General features: G+C 41.8%; 1 protein-coding gene across 2 annotated transcripts in view; it reads left to right on the top strand.

Annotated features, from left to right (window-relative positions):
* LOC126322412 (methionine synthase reductase-like) overlaps positions 1–20,793 on the top strand; it is a 63,138-nt gene that overhangs the window by 9,962 nt on the left and 32,383 nt on the right. For both annotated transcript variants that reach the window (XR_007559079.1, XM_049994366.1), the window contains exon 3: positions 18,140–18,382. Coding sequence is in view for 1 of the 2 variants with exons in the window: in XM_049994366.1 (XP_049850323.1) it covers positions 18,140–18,382 (243 nt within the window). In the remaining variant the exon portion in view is untranslated. The remainder of the gene's footprint in view (positions 1–18,139; positions 18,383–20,793) is intronic.

Below are 20,793 nucleotides of genomic sequence, written 5' to 3' on the forward strand. Positions count from 1 at the left end.
CACAAAGCCCCGAGCCCTTCCGGTACTACTTCCTTTTCTCGCACTGTATTTCTGACTCCCCTGTCCTGGCAGTTCGGCCTGAGCCAGCAAGGAGGGTGTATCGATTGCGCTGTGCGCAGCGCTTTCTCGGCCGAGGAGAGGTCCGAAAGAAGTTCAGTGGGTGCCGCAAAAAGCAAATTGTTGCGTGTTGTTTTCACAATGCTAGCAAAATGCTGTCCGGAGGAGGCCTTCGGTTGTGCAAGTCACCGAGTCTGCCGACCAAGCGAGGAAGACCTGAGAAGACGAGTCGCAGCCTGTTCCTCCTTTGTAAGTCAAGTGCAGAGGCGGGTGGACAGCGCTGTTCGACTTGATGGTGAATTGTGGCCAAAACGAGGTGGTCTAGAAGTCTGTCAACACAGACTCACTGATGTGCATTCTAGCAGTAAACCTGGCCAACCACAGGGTGATTAGGAGCGCTGTGGCTGCCCATATCGCGACGTGCCGCCTTCGTGTGAGAAGGTGCTTCCGATGGAAGGAGGAAGACGACCGAGGCACTCCTAAGGAGGTTGCCTCGGTGTGTGATGAAACAGTGGTCGGGGGAAGGACGCTGCGAGCTGGGTTCGGTAACGCAATTGCGAGGTTGCACAGGAGGACAAACAAGAGGAGGGTGCTGCTCTGTGCCGTGACTGTGCAATCGGCCACGGCAAGAGCAACATCTTCGGCTTGCGGAAGCTGCTGGGCTTACCGGTTACGACGGAGGCTCTCCCGACTGCCACGGGTCCCCAACTCCAGTGCTTCAAGTGCCAGGGTGAGAGCCACGTTGTGAAGTACTGCCGCAACGTGGCGCAGTACATCAAGTGCTCTGGCAAGGATGACAGCTGCGCCTGCAACTGCGGCAGAGAAGCTTTGCCGACTTGTTGCTCCCCGTGTAGTGGCCCGCACAGCTGCCTGGCTTTTTCAAGCCACAGTCCCGCCGAAGGCGACCGCGGCCGGACCGACGCAGCGGAAGAGACGATGACGTCGACAACGGGTGCAGCTGAGGATAGCAGAGAAGCAGCTCCCCCCGCCAAGACCGGGGACAACTGTCCAGAAGAGGTTGGTCAGGATGCACCTAGCGCCTGTGAGAAGAGCAGCGGTGTTGACATCAGCACTGCCATGGAGGAAGCCACAGCAACCCTCAAAGCCGTCATGTTGGCAGAGAGGGCTGCCTTTGCAGCCGCTGTGGGTGCTGAGAAGGAAGAGGCCTTGAAGCAGCTGCGTGCAGTCCTTGCCCAAGGCCTGTGTCCATCAGAAGGGGTTCGAACCCCTGCAAACGCTCCTGGAAATTTGCAGAAGAAGGGTGCAAAGAAGACGATTGCCACCTCAACGGCATCGGCAGCAATGTCGACTGCCATGGAGGCAGCCTCTGCAAAAGACCTAGAAGTCAAAAGGGGCAGCCTACATTGTGCATGTGCGAGAGAACAGTCTGCAGCTCTCCAATGATACTGCGATGCAGTACGCTGGGCAAGAAGAGCTGCTCGAGGAATAGTTGCGGCAGAACTGTGCCACGCCAACCGACAATGAGCTGCCGCCGTTCAGCACCAGCCTGATGGAGCTGTGCCAAGTCGCTGACGACATGGCACGGAAGAGAGCTTAAGGCAACGCACTGCTCTGCAAATGGTTAACCTTAACGGGATATGTGCAAATATAGCAGTACCCACATCCTGTGACACCTCACTTTAGTGACAACTAACCCTTATGCGCAGATGGCAGTAGAACTTTAGGGTTGGCCATCATGCTGGTGTGGGCGTGGAGAGGCTCCACCTCATAAGAGAAAGGCAGCCCTGTTCCCAGTGGCCCGCAGCTCTTTTGTGGGTACGTGTGTGACAAGCATTGGGAGCCCATTGCAGAATTCCTTCCTTTCCAATACGGCAATCCTATTCTCTGACTGCACCTTCTCTCTTGTGTGTCCTATAGGAGAGCTTTCATGTTGTCAGCCTGGTTTTCCTCTTGGAAACTGAGCAAGATTGCTTTCTTCTTCTCATCTCTCCCACACCATTTCAACTGATATATTTTGGTCCATTCCCCCCCTCCCCTCCAAAAAAAGAAAATTTTGCAGCGGTGTGGGGGGTGAGGGGTAGGAGGAGGGGGGGTTGTCAGGTCTACAGGTCTACATTTCAGACTTCATTTGTAGCACCCCCTACCCCCCCATCCCCCTCCTCCTTGCAGCTACGTAGGGAATCTGCTGTCGGACCAGACCTGCAACATTTGGTGTGTGCTGAGAAGTACGTGCCCGTCAGGTCTGGGGAATGGGGACTCCAGGCAGTGGTCACTGTGGCCGTTCTTGCCAAAGTGTTTGGCACTGAAGTAATCAATCCGCAACAGATTTTCTCATGTTGCCAGCCGCAAGTCCCCGGTGATCTCACCGAACACGATAAAATGGTTCGGTGCAGAAATGTATGACCCGAAGGCATTCCCTTCCCTACTGTTGCACGGGTGGGGAATAATTCAACAGAAACATGAAAAATACTCCTGTCAGTACCTAGTTTGTACTCGAACTATTGACGAGTCCTAAGTACACTGGAGAAAATTTGAGGGAGTAGCTTCTGTTGGCAAAATACTGAGAGGATACAGCTGTCAACGGAACGTCGGAGAGTTATAAAATGCAGACGCGACATGTGCTCTTTGCATGTTTATGTGAGGGTGGGCACCACTGATCTAGCTTGGCTGGTTGAAAACTAAAGAAGCTCAAGTTTCGATGGGGCTGTGGGCAGAAGAGCCAGTAGGCAGCACCAATAGACACGTCTGAAACAGGGTCATTGGTGGGCACAGTCAGTATGAGAAATGTGTGTCCTGGCTCGCAGCCGAAGTCTGCAACTGCCTCTGGTGATGTCACAGCCCAACTGCTGTACGCGGCCTCAAGCGCAGTGGCATTAGCAGTTCACGGTGCCATTGCCAGTTGGAAGTTTCGGTGCAAATGTGTAAACCACCGTAAATTGTATATATCTCGAGCAGATTACATAACAGATGTAAAGAACTGAGAAAGGAGAATTGAAATTATAACCACTTTCAGCAATATTGGTGAAACTTAGCTCAAAGCCAGTTACTTAAAAAGTTTGCTTTATTTTCGAGTGTTTGTGCAATGTACAATAGTTGAACTTCATCTGATGTCAAAAATACTATTTTTATATCGTGTGGACAAAAAAATTGAAAAGAAAACGCACATCACTACACATAAATCCACTTGCATTTGGAAAATTTAAGTAACTTACATTCGTTGTTGGCTACAAGGTGGATGTTCATTATTTTAGAATAATTTTTCATGAACATCTTTCCCAGAAAGTGACATGTTTTTGAAATTATTTGTTAAATGTCTTTACCACAAGTGCATGTCTCTGAAAAGCGATAACAGTCATCTGTAATTTTTAGAAGCTGTTTGAACACTTCTCTGCGATTTATGCTGCTTAGAAACAATACATTTAAAAGAAAGTGTCTGATAACGATTGTTATCCTTCAACAATAATTTGAAACGTAAAATCAGATGGTTGCTTTACGGTACTTCTGCACAGGTTGAGTATAAATTAACTCCACTGTTGATGGTGCTTGCAGTGAACACATCAGCACTAACAATAATTGCTTTACATTTATTGCACCCACTTATGAATTTTCACTTACGAGTTTTAATGAGAAGTGAAGTTGATGCCAAGTCTTTTACACAGAAGTCCCCCAAACACTGCCTATCAGAGTTTAACACACCCATTATTTTCAGTTTCTTTTCAGTGTGTAAGACCTGTGAAACTGACAAAAGGTAACATGCACCACACATTTTCCTGTAGCAACCAAACCCATTCTCTAGAGGATCTGTCTCAAACTTACCTAATAACAAATATTTGCAGCACTCAACAATGCTGAAAAAGTATTCAGTTAAATAAATGATTCTTGTTGTATGTAGCAAGGAGGAAAAAATGCTGCTGCTGTTAGTTTTTTAGTATTTTTAGATGGAGGGTAAGATGGTGGTCTGATTTTCCAGTCATTAAGAACTTGTCAAAATTTTTAAAGTACTGTATACTGGCCTCGTCAACATTGCATATTGGTTCTTGCAAAGGCGACATTCTCTTGGTCGACAGACAAACAGACTTGTAAGAAACAGCATCAGGTGCTGAATTGTGAACTGTACAACAAACTGTTAACACAGAACCATTTGCTCTTCTAGTTTTTTCTTCAGTAATTATGTGTGTCTTGGCGAAATGCTTAGCACAAACTACAGAATTCTTCCCATGTGTGAAATTTGCTCGAAGAATTTCTCAAGATCACTTAACCCGGATATTTGAATCTTTTGGAAAATAAAACATTAAAATAGTTTTCTCATTGTTCGTCCTATAATTTACAGTGCAGCCCGGTAGACAAGTATGCAAGTACTCATAATTAAGGAAAGATTATTTGTGTTTACCTCTTATCCTTATTATTTTTGTTTTTTGTGTTGTTAAACATTGCTCATCAAGATATAGCCAACAGAGAAAGTGTTGCAGGTGACTCGAGAGTTTCATGTGGCATCATATTTATGGAAAGTTAATAATTCCAACTATAAAAATCAGAACAAGGAGAAGCTGGTTATCGAAGAGCTGGTCAAAAAATGTTGAGTATCTGTGATGGAAAATCCAGGATGGAGTGTAACAATATTACAAAAAGGGTAGTTGTTACTCACCCATTACAAAAACGGTAGTTGTTACTCACCATATAGCAGAGATACTAAGTCACAGATAGCCACAACAAAAAGATTGTCACATTTCAAAACTAGAATTTTTTGTTTTGTTTTACGGACTACTGATTTTTAAATAATATTTCATCCACAGAATAGGAAGAGTTGTGTGGAAGAAATAATTTCAAGTTAAATTTAAATATTATTTTCCTACCTGTTAGACATTCTGTGGTATTGGGCAAATGGTCAAAACTTTTTGCTCTGAGCCACTGCCAACTTCAGTAATGGGTAACAAATGTCATTTTGTCCTCTAATGGTGTAGGTATGGACATGACTATTCTTCTCAAATGGTCATGATTCATTTAAGATGAATTTCGTTAGAGAATATAAGTATTGTGATGGTTTAGTTAAAATACTTAGCTCCTTGAAAAGATACCTACATGACAATTGCAGGGAACACCACACATTATTCTTACTGCTGAATTTTGTGTGATCAATACTTTCTTTCCTAGTGATGAGTTATCCAAGAAAATTATTCTGTAGCACATTTTGAGTTGAAGTATTCAAAATATGTCAGTAGATTGATATGACTGTTTTCAAGAGTAGCAATTACATGAAGAGAAAAAGTAGCTAAACTTAATCATTTGATCTGCTCAGTAATGTGCTTCTTCCATCTTTCTTCATTAGTATGTACAGCTCAATATGTGGAGCATACTACTCTGTCTACTGACACTGACTTAAAATTCGATATCCAATTCTGGTATCTATGTCTGACATAATGTAATACATCCAAAGTCTACGCCCACCTCCAAGCTTTTTGCAAGTATACCTCCCCCTTTTGTGATTTTTTAGTTGTGTTACCTGACATTTATTGCTGAACTCAGTTAGTCTCTCTCTTCTCTTATTCCTAATGTTGATGCCATATTGACACATAACTGTGCCTTCTGTTCCTTCTCCCACTAATGTGTTCCAGTCTCCCACATTTATTAGTGGTCTTTCTGTACATACTGAGTCACTAGTTCAGTGTCCTCATATACTCTAATCGTCTTTTGCTCATCATGTCAGCACATACTAAACGGGCAAAACAAAACTGCCTCCCCCCCCCTCCCCCCCCCCCCCCCCCCCCCACACACACGTATACACCCTGCCTCGAGTACTTCACTGTGTAATTATGCCTGAAGGGGTAAGAGGAGGTGATGTGTGTAGTGACCAGTCGAATGCAGCACAAAATGGTACTCATGATAAAACAGTGCATGTTTATTGACAATGCACAATTTGTGCAAAATGAGTGCAGAACTGTTTGCATGAGGCTTTAAGCCTAGAAGTATTTTGATAAAACATCCAGCAAAGTTTGCAGTCCAAAACTTAGTGACAGAATGGTACAAAATGGGCAGTTTAGTGATAAACACCAGAAAACATTGCTCAATTGGAGGAAAGCCTGGAACAAAGTCTGACAAATTTCAACACTGTTCGTCCGTTTGCATTGGAATTATGAGATCATCATGTCAAAACGTTAAGGAGGACCTGCATCTGTATACTTACGAATTTACTGTTGTGTACGAGTTAGGAGGTAAAGTCTGCAGACAGTTTTGCGTGTTGAGTTGTGCCTGTGGTTTCTGAGCAAAGTGGAATGAGGGACTTTGGATAGTCAAGTTTTTCACTTCCCCAGATGAGGCATGGTTTGGACTATCAAGATATATGGACATGCAGAACGAGTGCCATTGTGTGTCAGAAAATCTTTATCAGTGCTTTGAAGATCAGTTGCATAATCTCAAGATTGGTATTTGGTGGACAGCACCTCATGTCTGTATTGGAAGATGATTCCTTCTCCAACTGTTAATGCTAACTGTTATGTCCAGAGCTGAGATCCATATGTGGATCAATTCACAGAAGATGAATGGTTGAATGGATGTTTTCAGCCAGATGGGTCAACAACACACACCACCTGAACAACCTCGTGCTGGGTGTATGAGGTGTTTGCTGAGGAGAGGACAGTCAGCAGATACAGTGCAATCTCCTGGCCGCATTAATTACCTGTTCTCTCTCCCTGTGATTTTCAACTGTGGGTCAAATTATACTCAAATAATCCTCACACATTGGAAGAGGTACAGCAGAACATTTAAAACACTATTGCCGCTATCGCTCAGGAAGAGCTGCTGAACATATCTTGCAGCTCGATAAATTAAGCATAGCAATCGTCGACATCAGTAACGGCCATTTCCAGCATCTCAAGTGATGTTTTGTGACAAGGGTCAATCCTACATCAGTCATGCTGTAGATATTTTGGGGTGCTGTTTGAAGTTGCTCAACATACTATTATTGTCATTTGTTTGCTGTTCATTCTAAAGACAATAATCCTGTCACTGTACTGTCCACAGTATCTTACACTTTGCCGTGCTTTCATTTCCATAAAAATTCCTACTCCTCTTACATCATTTTCTGCTGCTATTGATATTACCATTTATTTATCTCACCAGAAACCCATTTCTTTCCATATCACTTTACTGGCTCTATCTAAATTTTCCATTAGTGGTTAAAGTAAATACTCTCCTCGACAAATATACTGTCTTGGAAATAATGTCACCCTTTCAACAATTAATAATGATTTGTGGGCAAGGTGTCAGATGTCATTGTGATAATTCCACGATATTTCATCAGCACAGCTGATCGACATTTTTAGCTGCAGCAAATTCACTGCTCAGGCTGTGACTGATGAACACTCCAAATGTTGGTGACCAATACTGCAAATATGCAGATCGGTAGTGAGAGAGAGACAGCTGTGCCACTTGTCAGATGATGAATGCATGCACAGATGTTGTCAGTCATACTGTGCACTCCAGTCGGCCATCTCAGTGCCCCCTGTCAGGAGCTGTCTGCCGATATATGTGTCCGCACTGGCATGTGCCCGTCCTTGCCGTTGTCAGCCAGATATCTATGTCGTGACTGCAGCGTCGTCCCCAGTACGACTAACAGTTCTTTTTTGTGTTCACTGTAATTTTAACATCGGCAGGGCTCGATCTCATGCCCTGCTGAGCTGGTATCCCGTGTCCTTTTTAAGAAAATTAGTCAAGCTGCGAATTTCCATGTGCTTCTTTAATAACACTGTCCCAGTACGAAAATGTCAATGACAGAATTTTGGGCCAGTTGCTGCGACCAAGTGGTTCTAGGTGCTTCAGTTCAGAAACACGCGGATGCTACGGTCGCAGGTTTGAATCCTGCCTCGGGCATGGATGTGTGTGATGTCCTTAGGTTAGTTAGGTTTAAGTAGTTGTAAGTCTAGGGGACTTATGACCTCAGATGTTAAGTCCCATAGTGCTTAGAGCCATTTAATTTCAACAGAATTTTGGTGTTCGTGTATTCCATACAGTGTTCTGTACTGAGACAATGCAGAGATCTTTGACTTATCGAGGCACACGTTTCGCCGATGTTCGACACATCTGTCCTCCACAGTGCAGCAAGTTTGTTCTATATACATCCTGCAGCTACAAGGTATCTTATAAACACCAGGCCTTCTTAAACAAAGATCATCTTTCACTGAGTCTAAAAGAGCTCTGAGATTCGTTGGTGGATGAGAGATGCATTTAACTTTATATTTTTCCAATAATCTTTCTATTTTCAAAGAAACATTGTCAGCCTATGGCAAAACAACCATTCTTCTTTGTTCATCACTTTCTTCCAGTTTCTTACTTTCTAGCATGCGCCAGATGTAAGATACTGCAAATCTCCTGTTCAGCATATCCATTTTCTGAAAATGTGTACACAGGTGGCATAGCTTGTAGATGAGCTGTCAGAATCTAATATGGCTCATGTTCTGTGTAACAATGTCCTGAGCGTGCCACTTCATTGGTGACAGTTGGTAAAGTGTAAGTGTATGTCTATGCATGTCGGTTTAGGGTACACACTGTGAGTTGAGCTGCCATCCTCTTTTCTCTGCACCTGTTTTCTCCATCCCCATTGTGAAATTGATGTTTCAATGAAGAGAATTTAGGTGTTGCAAAAATGAATCCAATGACACAATGCCGTCGGGCCAGATGACAAAGGTGTCATGCAAATATCGCCAGAAGTATGTAGGTTTCAAATCCACAGACTGGAGTGCTCTGTCCTCAAAATCTTCCAAAAAAAGGTTCGGTGAAAGATGATCTTTGTTTAAGAAGGCCTGGTGTCTAAAAGATTCCCTGTAGCTGCAGGATGTAATTCTTTGGACGAACTTGTCGTACTGTTGAGGACAGGTGTGTCGAACATCCGCAACAAACACGTCTGGACCGGCCAGAGATGCCTGCAGTAGTCAAGCATTGTCTCAGTACAGGCCACTGTATGGAATGCATGAACACCGAAAGTCTGTCGTCGACGTCTTCATACTGGGACAGTGTTATTAAAGAAGCACGAAGACATTCACAGCTTGACTAATTTGCTTAACAGGTACACAGGATACCAACTCAGCACTGCACAGGATCTGGCACTGGCCGTGTTAAAATCATAGCAACCACAAAAAGGAGCTGTCAGTTGTACGAGGGATGATACTGTGGTGGCGACATGACAATGGCGAGGAAGGGCACTTACCAGTGTGGACACACATTTCAACAGGGGGTGCTGAGGTGGCTGACTGGAGCGCACAGTACGACTGACAGCCCCTCCATGTGCGTTCCTCATCCAACGAGTTCTAATGGCTTTGAATGACGTATTAAGTGCAAAGTAAATATACTAACTTCCACTTCCTTTATGAGATGAGTTACTTGAGATGCACCGAGCGAGGTGGCGCAGTGGTTAGCACACTGGACTCGCATTCGGGAGGACGACGGTTCAATCCCGTCTCCGGCCATCCTGATTTAGGTTTTCCGTGATTTCCCTAAATCGTTTGAGGCAAATGCCGGGATGGTTCCTTTGAAAGGGCACGGCCGATTTCCTTCCCAATCCTTCCCTAACCCGAGCTTGCGCTCCGTCTCTAATGACCTCGTTGTCGACGGGACGTTAAACACTACCCACCACCACCACCACCTTGAGATGCCCGGCCGACTTTCCTTGCTGGTTAGTCTGCTGCTGCAAACTCATTTTCACTTTCTTCTCCAAAGTTTGCTCCTAGGTACAGGAATTTCTTAAGACTCTCTCTACTTATAAAAATGTCATTTATTTCAACTAATAACGTATATTTGAACTTCAGACATATTACAAATCTCACTCTTCATATAAATATATACTGCTTCGTAAGCCTCTTGTGTCTCCAAATGTTAGAAACAAACTAATTTACATACAAGAGAAATTCGCTGCCTGACTAATTTGCTTAACAAGATCAGATCTGTAGGATCACCAGTGGTACAAGGACATCCCATTACGCCCAATGCTGGGATGTTTGCCAATATCAGATGAGCCCTGGCAGTAGTGACAATATGTAAGGGAAAAAGAATTGAAGTTTGTTTTGGGGGAGGACACTCCTTAGGTAGTTTGTGCAGCAGTGTTTACCATTGTACTGCGGGTGTAATGATTAGCGTTTCTGCCTAGCAAGCAAGAAGACCTGGGTTCGAGTCCCGGCTGCTTCGATCATTATCATAGATAATAAAAAGAGATTTTAATGTCTCAGGGAAACATTTAGTTACAAGATACATAAGATAAAGTTGGCTTAAACACCATGCCCAGTCTCAACATGAACCATCAACAAGGCAAAGACAAAAGTTTTTCTCAAGAGTGCCTTCTCAGCTGTTCTCGTTATTATAACAATGGTCACTGATACAATTAGCACAGAACAACATAGAAGCTCCACGGTTCTTCCGTGCACTTTCACTAAAATTTCCACGGATCACCCGACAAATACTTGTCGTTGCCGTTCAATTACCGGGTCTACATTCTTCTCGTGACTGAATTTCAAACCTGCACATACAAACATGTGACGTGCAGTAGGTAGGATTCATAAAAGGTATAAAATACTCTATACAAAATAGAAAATTTGTACACTATGCTATCACAGTTGTTTAATTATTCACCTAATATTATATTATCCATAAATATAATACTCTATTCATTTTATTTTATCTCTATATCACTTTCTTTCTTATTCTGTGATTCTCCTAATTTTTCTTTATCTTGTAATCATATCTAGTTTTCTAAAAACTATGATTATAGGATAGTTTAAAATGTTAAGTATAGATGCAGAATAGTTTTAAGATTTTAGAGGAATTCAGTGCAGGAAAACTATATTGGAAGAAACCAAAAACAGCTTGAGATCCAATGGTCATCGCTCCACCCATTAACTCAGAATGTTAACATCCCTGGGGGAATATATGACTCCGCCCAGGTCCCGTGGATCTGATATGAACATTTCTTGTGCACTGGCAGACCAGTATTTCTCTTTAAATTGATTTTGAAAGTCTCCCCAAGAAGAAAAATTCTCAATATTCACAGTTCCCCATTCTGAGGCTTCTCCCTGAACGTAACCCACAGCAAATTCAATCTTTTTAGAGTCTTCCCAATTTTTTGGCAAAGCTTGGTTAAACCTTTTCAAGAAATGGGTTGGATGTACATCTCCATCAGGCTTAAATTTGGGGAATTGTGTGGTAAACCCTGAGTTAGCCCCCCCTTGCAGATCAGCCATCACTTCACTAGTTAATACCATACCACATTACGTTAAGTTACCCTTTTGTTTATTTTATCCTGGATAAGCTTAAATTCTTTCCACAGGTCATCTATACCTTTCCTGGTATCATTAAGTTCAGAAGATAAAATAGGAGATAGATTCTGGATGTTACTCTCTCAGTAACTTTTTGATCTATAATTGCTTCAACCTGTTCCTCCAAACTACTAATATGTATGACATCTGAGTTTGCTAATTTCTCTTTGAAGTTCCTTCCCACATTATCTGCTCGTGAATTAACACCTGTAATTTCCAATTGAATCATCAGTATTAAATTATCTTGCTTATCGATACTCTGTTTCAAAGTACTCAATCCTTGCTTTACGGCATTAAATTAACATTTCACACATTTTCAAAGGATCCTAAAAGATGAAAATTAAGCTCTTGATTCTACACTAGTACATTTGTCTTCAATTTTCAGTTCTAACCTTTTTATCAAATACTGAAAATTATCATTTTGTTTCTGGCTGAAGTTAGTAAACATTTGATTCACATGAATAGTCAAGGAACTAGTCAATTCATTCTTTAAATCTAATTTCAAATTTTCTACTTTAAGCCATCAAATTCAGTCTTTAAAGCATCCATGCCTTCGCATAGATTACTAAAATTTGTTGTTTGGGCATTTAATTGAGAATTTGATCATTCTAGTTTTTCACGTAGATTCGCTTTTTGAGTTTAGATTAAATTTACTATCTCATACCAGTCAGGCACTTCCTTACTAAGTTTCATAGCCATAGCTGGTTATTGCGTTTCCTCAACTTGTTGTACGCAAGCTTTTGATCTTGTAAGCATTTACCTAATTTTAAGTATGGTAACTACGCTAACAAAGTTCACTAAACAGTTTGTATCACATTCTCCTAAAACAATCAAGTTCTGTTTTACGCTCACCTGTCAGAGAATCTGCGTTGCATCGGTGAGCGGATGTGGAGGCAGGTCAGCACCGGTGAACAGAAACTGGTGCCAGGAGCACCGGGTGTGGGTTTCCACTTCTGTGTACCCCCTTTGTGTGTGTGAGAGCTCTACAGTCCCTTCACCAGATCTTCGTAACCGAAGTGAGTGTTCTAGGCGTATTTCTTCTTAGAGAAACACACTGGGATCTTTTCTCTATTTATCAATTCCAAATTTTGTTCCTTTAAATACTTGAGCATGTTCTGTTGTCTCTGAATAAATTCTTTGTCGTATTTGGTCTAGTTGCTATGGCAACATACAACAACCTCTTTCGTCATTTTTTGGTCTTAGAATTCTTGTTTATTCAGTCCTTTCTCACTGGATGCCAAGTTCTGTCAGCTTTGGATGATGATTTAAGTGCGAAGTAAATATACTAACTTCCACTTCCTTTACGAGATGACGTACTTGACATGCTCAGCTGACTTTCCTTGCTGATTAGCCTGCTGCTGCAAACTCGCTTTCACTTTCTTCTCCAAAGTATGCTGCTAGGAAACTTAATTTCAAGCCTGCACACACAACCATGAGATGTGCAGTAAGTAGGATTCTATCATCCTACACTCACTTCTAAAACATCATTTGTTGGAGACGGTAGAAGACTGAGTGGTTATAGAATTTACACCGAAATTCTTGAAACACTACAGACTGGTCTCTCTCAATATCAGTTTGCATATTTGCACTACTGGTCACCAAAATTTGGCGTGTTCACACCTGCACAGTTTCTTCTCTGAGTGTCATAATAGGAGGCTTTGGTCACAGTCTGAGCAGTGAGTTCATTGCAGCTGAAGATGTTGGTCAGTTGCGCTGATGAAATATTGCAGAATTATCACAATGATCCGATGTCTCACCGAAGAACCATTTTTACAACTGGTCTGTCGGGAAACCCTCAAGCATCACAATTTATAACAAATGTGGAACCAAGCCTGAAAATCTAATTTAACCAATTGCATCTCACACAAAATACATTATGGTCCGTAACACTCTACTTGAAGAATTTTTAAAATTTTCTTTCATTGTGCTTGTGTGCTTTAGCACTGCGCTTTTGTTAGTCCACTGCAAGCAATTTTAAATTTTTTTTATAGGTGTCTGCTTCATTTGTGTCCTTTTGCAGTGCTCCACATTTCACTTACATGTTCTTTTAACATCTGCACAACTCCTTGTAAACTTCTATTCTATGGAAATACTCCAGTGAGTCAGAAGGTGTGTCTGTGGTTTTTTTCTTTTGTGCTATATCCACTCAAATATCAGTTTCATTTTTGGAGAAAAAGATGTAAGACATTCCCTTATCGGTAGATGTTAGTTTATAAAGACGACGTATGCTGAAAGCTATGAACTTGAACCAAGTGGTTGGGCACCTGTTCTTGCCACTGTCTGAGGAGCAAGCGATGCTCCTGTGGCAGGTTGATAGGTAGAACCCTCAAAACATGGATCCAATAAGAGGGTTGAGAATAGACATGCTTTGGATAAATCTAAAAAAACAGGTTTTTGGGTCAATATGGAATAAGGGACAGCACGTTCTAGGTGCACCTGATCCCTCCCCACTGCAAGGGTTCACAGAGACGTGCGCTGGTGTTGTAAAGCATTTGTAGGTGAAACAGAGAGAACTGTACACGGGTGCATGAAAAAGAACAAATGTCACACACTACAGTAACATCGATTGTATAATGTTGCACCTTTAGAACTGTGGGAAAGGTATAGATATTAACAGCATGTGGATTGTCAACATAATGGCTGCTGTTGGACTCCGTGACTATTCTCTAAAGGGTAATGTCAATTAAATCCGCCACCAATCATGATTGAAAGTGATTATTTATCTGAAACACATTGTAATCTTACCCTCACACATCAGCATTGAATTTTTCCTTAGTTTATTCATTATTTTCAAAAGCTTCAAGAGGCGTAAGACAAACAAAAGAAAAACTTTTTACCTATCTTCATTTTCTCTTGTTGTTGGCTGCAGTTCTCACATATAGGAGTACAGTCTTGAGGCTGTAATTTTTTTTAACATTATGTGTTGCAGTAGACTAAATAATTGATGAAGTACTATCTGTTGCTATGATTGACTTTTATTTTATCCCATTCTTCTCTTTAACACTGACTGCACAATTTCCATTTTCAGAAAACCATCAATTACACCATTAGGGACAAAATTAAAAAAATACGTGTATTTCCATCAGAGGCATGCCAATTACTCCTTATATTCTGCACTAACTATATTTCAAAGAGTTTACAAAGCAAAAGATTTTACAAACTTTCTTGACAAAAGAAGAAAATTTACTAATTTATATCATTATTTTATAAATGAGTCTAGAAATAAATTTAATAATTAGCATTTGATCATGCAATTAATAATATGAATTTTAAGAATGCCAGGTATTTTGTAATTTCAAATACTTCTAAAAGAAGAATAATTTTAGTTGTATCGATTGTAACAAATTTTAGCATGAAATATTTGCAAAAGTAAGTGACAAGAATTGAATATGCTAATGTACTTATGTGTGGATTGAGTATCCAAATGGTAATTACATTTTTTATCTGGGGACTTGCCATCAATCTGTGGTGGTTTCCGGTGATTGAGGGTGGCAGCATGGTACTGGTGTGCAAGACTCTCGCTCCCCCTTGTTGTTGAACTTACTTCGAGTTGCTTCGCCGATCTTCTTTCAGGATAGCCAGCTGCGATATTCGACCCAGCTTCTTCTCTGAAGAATTGATGTTACTCTGGAGGAATTTTCTGTACTTTTAAATAACTCGGTACACTCGAGAATACCTTGAACTCAGTCTCACTGTATTTTCATAACACAAAACAGTTTTCATACCCTGAAACATTTCTCGTAAGCTCAACAACTTCTGGTTTGACAGAAGCTATTACAATCATCTTTCTATAAATACAGTATATAAATCTCTCCATGTTTAACAAGACAACTGGACTGACTTTATGACAGTAAGTGAAAGAAAGAACGAATAAAGTCTCTTCTTTTCTTTCAACATGCTTCAGATGTTCACAACAATAATTTTTCACGTCACACAGAGTACGATGTGTTTATTCCTTGGGGCCTTGTTACTTCTTAGGTGGGCTTGGCGAATACCTGCTCGCATCGATCACCCGTCCGATACACGTCTGTCCTGCATACACATAATTGTGGGGCAGTAGACGTAGTTCTACTTTACCACACTTATCCCTAAAATAATGTGTGTTTGAGATGGTGGAATTACGAGTGTCTCTAGAATTTTCCCAGAAATTCTCGAGGCACTACGCATCTTGGATGGCAAAAGAAAAATAAAAAATGTCTGAACTTTTGTTTCAACTCTCAGCTTCTACTCATCATTATCATCCTCCTCCTCCTCTTCTTCTCTCTCTCTCTTCACCACTCACCCCTCTGGAGGGGGTGAGAAAGGGAAGGGATAGTAGTTTATAGGTGGGGGGAAAAGAGGAGCACTGTCTGGCAGTGTGTGCAGGAACTAGAATGCCATCAGGCAGGTTGTGGAGCAGGGAGGTGGGAAAAAACAGAGTGAAAAAGGAGAGGAACGGGGAAACATGGATGGGTGCATTGGCAGAAGGTACCAAACAAAAATTGTAGGAGACGGGAATGAGGAGATGATAGGACAGATGGGGTGGAAACTGTTGGAGGGGGGTGAGGACAGCATGTTACCATAGATTTAGGCCGGCATAATTACGGGCACGGAGAATGTGTTTTAAGTATAATGCTTATCTGCACAGTTCTGAATAGCTGGTGATGGAGGAGAGGATACAGATGGTGTAGATAGTGAAGCAGCCATTGAAATCAAGGATATTATTTTCAGATGTATGTTATGCCACAGAAAGGTCTACTTTGCTCTTGGCCAAAGCTTGGCAGCAGCTGTATGTTCTGGTGGACAGTTGGTTGGTTGTCATACCAAAATAAAAAGCTGTGCAATGACTGCAGCAGAGATGCTAAATTATGATGTTGTTTTCACATGTGGCCCGGCCCCTAATGGGGTAATATACACATGTAGCAGGACTGGAATAGGAAGTGGATTGGATTGGTGGATTGGGCAGGTATTGCACTTACGTCTTCGACAGGGATATGATCTTTGTGGCAAGGGGTTGGGATTGGAGTGGCATAGGGGTGGACTAGGATGTTGTGGAGGTTGGGTGGATGATGGAACACTACACAGCATGTTGGGCAGCAACAACAGGTGAGGAAAAGACACTGCCTAAAAATAACGTTGGCGACCAGGGCAGGTAACTGGAACACAAGGCAGAAAATTCCGCTGGTGGTCTATAATTGTAGTGAACCAACATAGTCAATTGCACCGCTTGGCGGCTAAATTTCAGCAATAGAAACACTCTGTCTTGCTCACAGAAAAATCAGCGAACTACCAAAACAAACCACCACAATGTGGATGGACGTAGCTGGAGTAGTTGATACCACTACTCAACTTTGACGTCCTGGGTTGATGAACCACAAAGCTCATAGAGATCGGACAGCTCCACACGTGCTCTGACACTGCACAGGAACTGGGAGCGGACCCAGCTGACTGCACCACGCGGAGATAACTTCCCTGGTCCGCAGCAACTCTCTCAGGCCGACAACACGGGTAATAGTCAGTGGAAATAACGCCAAGTACACACACACACACACACACACGTCGAGAGTAGACATGCGCGCGCGCACCCACACACACACACACACACACACACACACACACACACACACACACCTGATGAATGATTAGCAAGCCAAAACTCGTCGTCCGGTAGGATGACTGACTGACAATCCACCAAGACCGTGGCCCGGCTCAAGTGATGCATTGATTGCCAAGCCAAAACTCGTCGTCCAGTAGGATGCCTGACCGACAATCCACCAAGACCGTGGCCCGGCTCAAGTGATGCATGGCGGCCATGGTCGGGCGAGCCATGTTGGCGCAGACCTCACTGCTCCAATCTGACTGCACAAGTGCCACATTGCAACTCTCCGACTGGCAGGTCCGGACTGCCCTCCAGACGCGTTCCAACTGACTGGCAGCCCTAACTCATGGCGACTTGAACTCGCTATCCATACGACCGGGAAGTAATAGCAGTCCAGCAAAGATACTACGAGAGGAGATATATCGATGTGCGCTGCTAATGTGGCTCACGGTCAGGCAAAGCAACAACTCAGTGACAGTAGTAATTTAATTAACGTAGTGAGTTGGAAGTAATTTAAAAACAGGGTGTAAAATACATGACGGTGGGAACACGAGCCACGCACGGTTCAGTTACGACTGAAACTTCTTTGGAGCTTAGGGTTTTGATGGAAAGGTTAACAACAGTGTTATGGAAATGTTTCGGCTGTGGATTTGGTATGGAGTCTTTGGGGATGTGTTATTTTGGAAACTTAGCTAAGCAGGGTTTAGATGCTATTAGGGGTGTATGAGGAGGAACACCGTAGGTTGGAGGTTGGAAAGTGGTTCACTGAGGTAGCAGTAGGATGACAGCAGGTTGGATAATTATGGAAGTGCTGTCTGGAAAGCTCCTCCTGGTGCTGGAGAGTGAGGGATGTATTCAGATGCTTGTATTTTCTTTCTTATATTAGATGTGTATTGAAATCTTGCTGCATAACCACCTGATGACTGGCATAAAAAAATAACTAAAATTAATGCAGATAGTCATTTGTTCCTAAAAAGATATTTAGGATGTGCATAGAGTGTAAGATGTTTATGGGACAATCCTAAACTCAATTTCAGTATAATGTTGAAAGTAAATTTTTATCAGAATAATTTTCAGCATAAAAGCAATGTGAGACCTGAGTTGGACAGTTTTACCTTGAACATGACAGTGGTCGTCAACGATATCACCCTGCTCCAATCCCAGAAGTTATCATATGAACATATTACCAACAGCCCGGGACAAGTCACTATCATTTCATGCCATTTACTGTAGTTTTTGTTTACAGGAAGAAAATATGTCTTGGCATCCAGGGGATACAATAGGAGTAATTCCACAAAATCCAGTGGAGGAAGTAGAGGAGCTGTTGGAATTGTTGGGTGTTAGAGACAAAGCAAATATCCCAGCAAAAATATTTGTTAGAACTGACTCTCTGGAAAAGAATTTTGTTGTACCACCATATTTACCATCAGTTTCAACACTGAAACACATTTTCTGTACATGTTTAGATATACGAAGCCTACCCAAAAAGGTAAGTTAAACAGTTCTTTAAAATTTACGTTCACTCACATAATGCATATGCACATTATAACTTTATTGTCTTATAATCCCTCCCCCTCCCCTTTTCTCCTTTTCTCTCTCTGTATTTCTGTTTGTCCCAAAATGAGTTCTAAGAAGAACTGTGGTCTAGTGGTGGGGTCTTTGATTAGTAATCAAAACATCCTTGATCCTGGGTTTGAACCCCATCACCACTTAAACTGTGAATAAAAATCATCAGTCATCCCATTCAGCTGATGGCCTTGGCTAAGAGGATGGAGAAGTGGACAGAGGTTCAGGGCACCCTTGCCTGTGGAGTGGGAAACTGAGGGCAGAAGACTCAGACGATCAGCAGAATCAGAAGGCAATGGAAATGACAGCATTAAAAACACATAATGTGTGTCCATGTATGTGATCTGTAATTCAGGAAGTGTCATGATGATCTCTCAATTGGCAAAAGATTCTGGACTAGTCTCCCATTCCAGTCTCCAGGAGGTGACTGTGAGAAAAAGATTGAATAACCAATGAAAGGACAACGTTCTACAAGTTGTGGGATGTGGAATGTCAGAAATTTGAAGGTGATAGGAAACTAGAAAATCTGCAAAGGGAGATGTTAAGGCTCAGTCTAGATATAGTAGGGGTCAATGAAGTGGAACAGAAAGAAGACAAGGAATTCTGGTCAGACGAATATAGGGTAATATCAAAAGCAGCAGAAAAAGATATAATGAGAGTAGAATTCATTATGAATGGGACGATAGTACAGAGAGTGAGTTACAGTGAAAAATTCAGTGATAGGGTTGTTCTCATCAGTATCAACAGCAAACAATCACCGACAATGATATTCCAAGTATGCATTCTGTCATAGCAAGCTGAAGATGATGAGAGAGAGAAAGTATGTGAGGGAGACGAGAATATAATAGTCGTTGGGGGACTGGAATGCGGTTGTAGGGGAAGGAGTAGAAGGACGGGTTATGGGAGGATATGGGTTTGGTGCTAGGAAATGAGAGAGGAGAAAGCCTAATTGAGTTCTGCATAAAATTTCAGCTAGTAATAGTGAATATTCTGTTCAAGAATCACAAGAAGAGGAGGTGTACATGGAAAAGGCCAGGAGATATGGGAAGATTTCAGTTGGATTACAATCCTGGCCAGGCAGAGATTTCAAAATCAGATACTGGGTTTTTCAGGTGTGCACAGGATCAGATATGGACTCAGATTACAATTTAATATTGATGAAGAGTAACCTGAAGTTTGAGACTAATTAGGAAGAATCAAGGCGCAAAGAAGTAGGATAAGGAACTACTAAGGAGTGAAGAGGTATGCTTGAAATTCTCTAAAGCTATAGACACTGTGATAGGCAATAGCTCAGCAGGCAGTTTAGTTGAAGAGGAATTGAATTCTCTATATTATGTCAAACACAGAAGTTGGAAAGAACAACGTAAGTATAATTAAGGTAACTGCAAACCAACCATGGGTAACAGAAAAAATACTTCAGTTCATCAATAAGAGAAGGAAGTACAAAAATGTTCAGAGTAATTCAGGAATACAGAAGAAATAAAAGTCTTTTAAGAATGAATAAACCAGAATTGCAGAGAAGCTAAAGCAAAATGGTTGCATGAAAAATGTGAAGAAATCAAAAAATAAATGACAGTTAGGACTGGCTCAGCATGTAGAAAAGTCAAAACAGTCTTTGGTGAAGTTAAAGCAAGGGTGGTGACATTAAGAGTGCAAGGGGAACTCCACTGCTAAATGCAGAGGAGAGAGCAGATAGGCGGAAAGAGTATGTTGAAGGCCATATAAGGGGGAAGACTTGTCTGATGACATGATAGAAGAAGAAGAAGCAGGAGTAGATATAGAATAGATGGGGGATGTGGTATTAGAATCAGAATTTTAAAGAGCCTTGGAAGACTTATGATGATGTTAGGAGGCAGAAGGGATGGATAACATTCCATAAGAATTTCTAAAATCATTGGGTAAGCGGCAACAAAATGACTATTCACATTGGTGTGTAGAATGTGTGAATCTATTGATATACTATCAGACTTTTTGGAAAACATCATCCACACAGTTCGTGCAACAGCTGACAAGTGCGAGAATTCTCACTGTCAGCTTAATAGCTGATGCATTCAAGCTGCTGACAATAATAATAATAAACTAATATACAGAACAATGGAAAAGAGACTTGAGGGTGTGTTAGATGACCATCAGTTTGGATCTAGTAAAGGTAAAGGCACAAGAGACGCAATTCTGACATTGTGATTGATAATGACCTGGAAAAAGTGTTTGAGATGTCAAGTTCTGCAAGATGTTTGAAATTCTGAGAAAAATAGGGATAAGATATAGAGAAAGATGAGTAATATACAATATGAACAAAAGTGGAAGACCAAGAACAAAGTGCTCAGATTAAAA

This window comes from Schistocerca gregaria, chromosome 1, assembly GCF_023897955.1.
Source record: "Schistocerca gregaria isolate iqSchGreg1 chromosome 1, iqSchGreg1.2, whole genome shotgun sequence".
Lineage (NCBI taxonomy): Eukaryota > Metazoa > Arthropoda > Insecta > Orthoptera > Acrididae > Schistocerca > Schistocerca gregaria.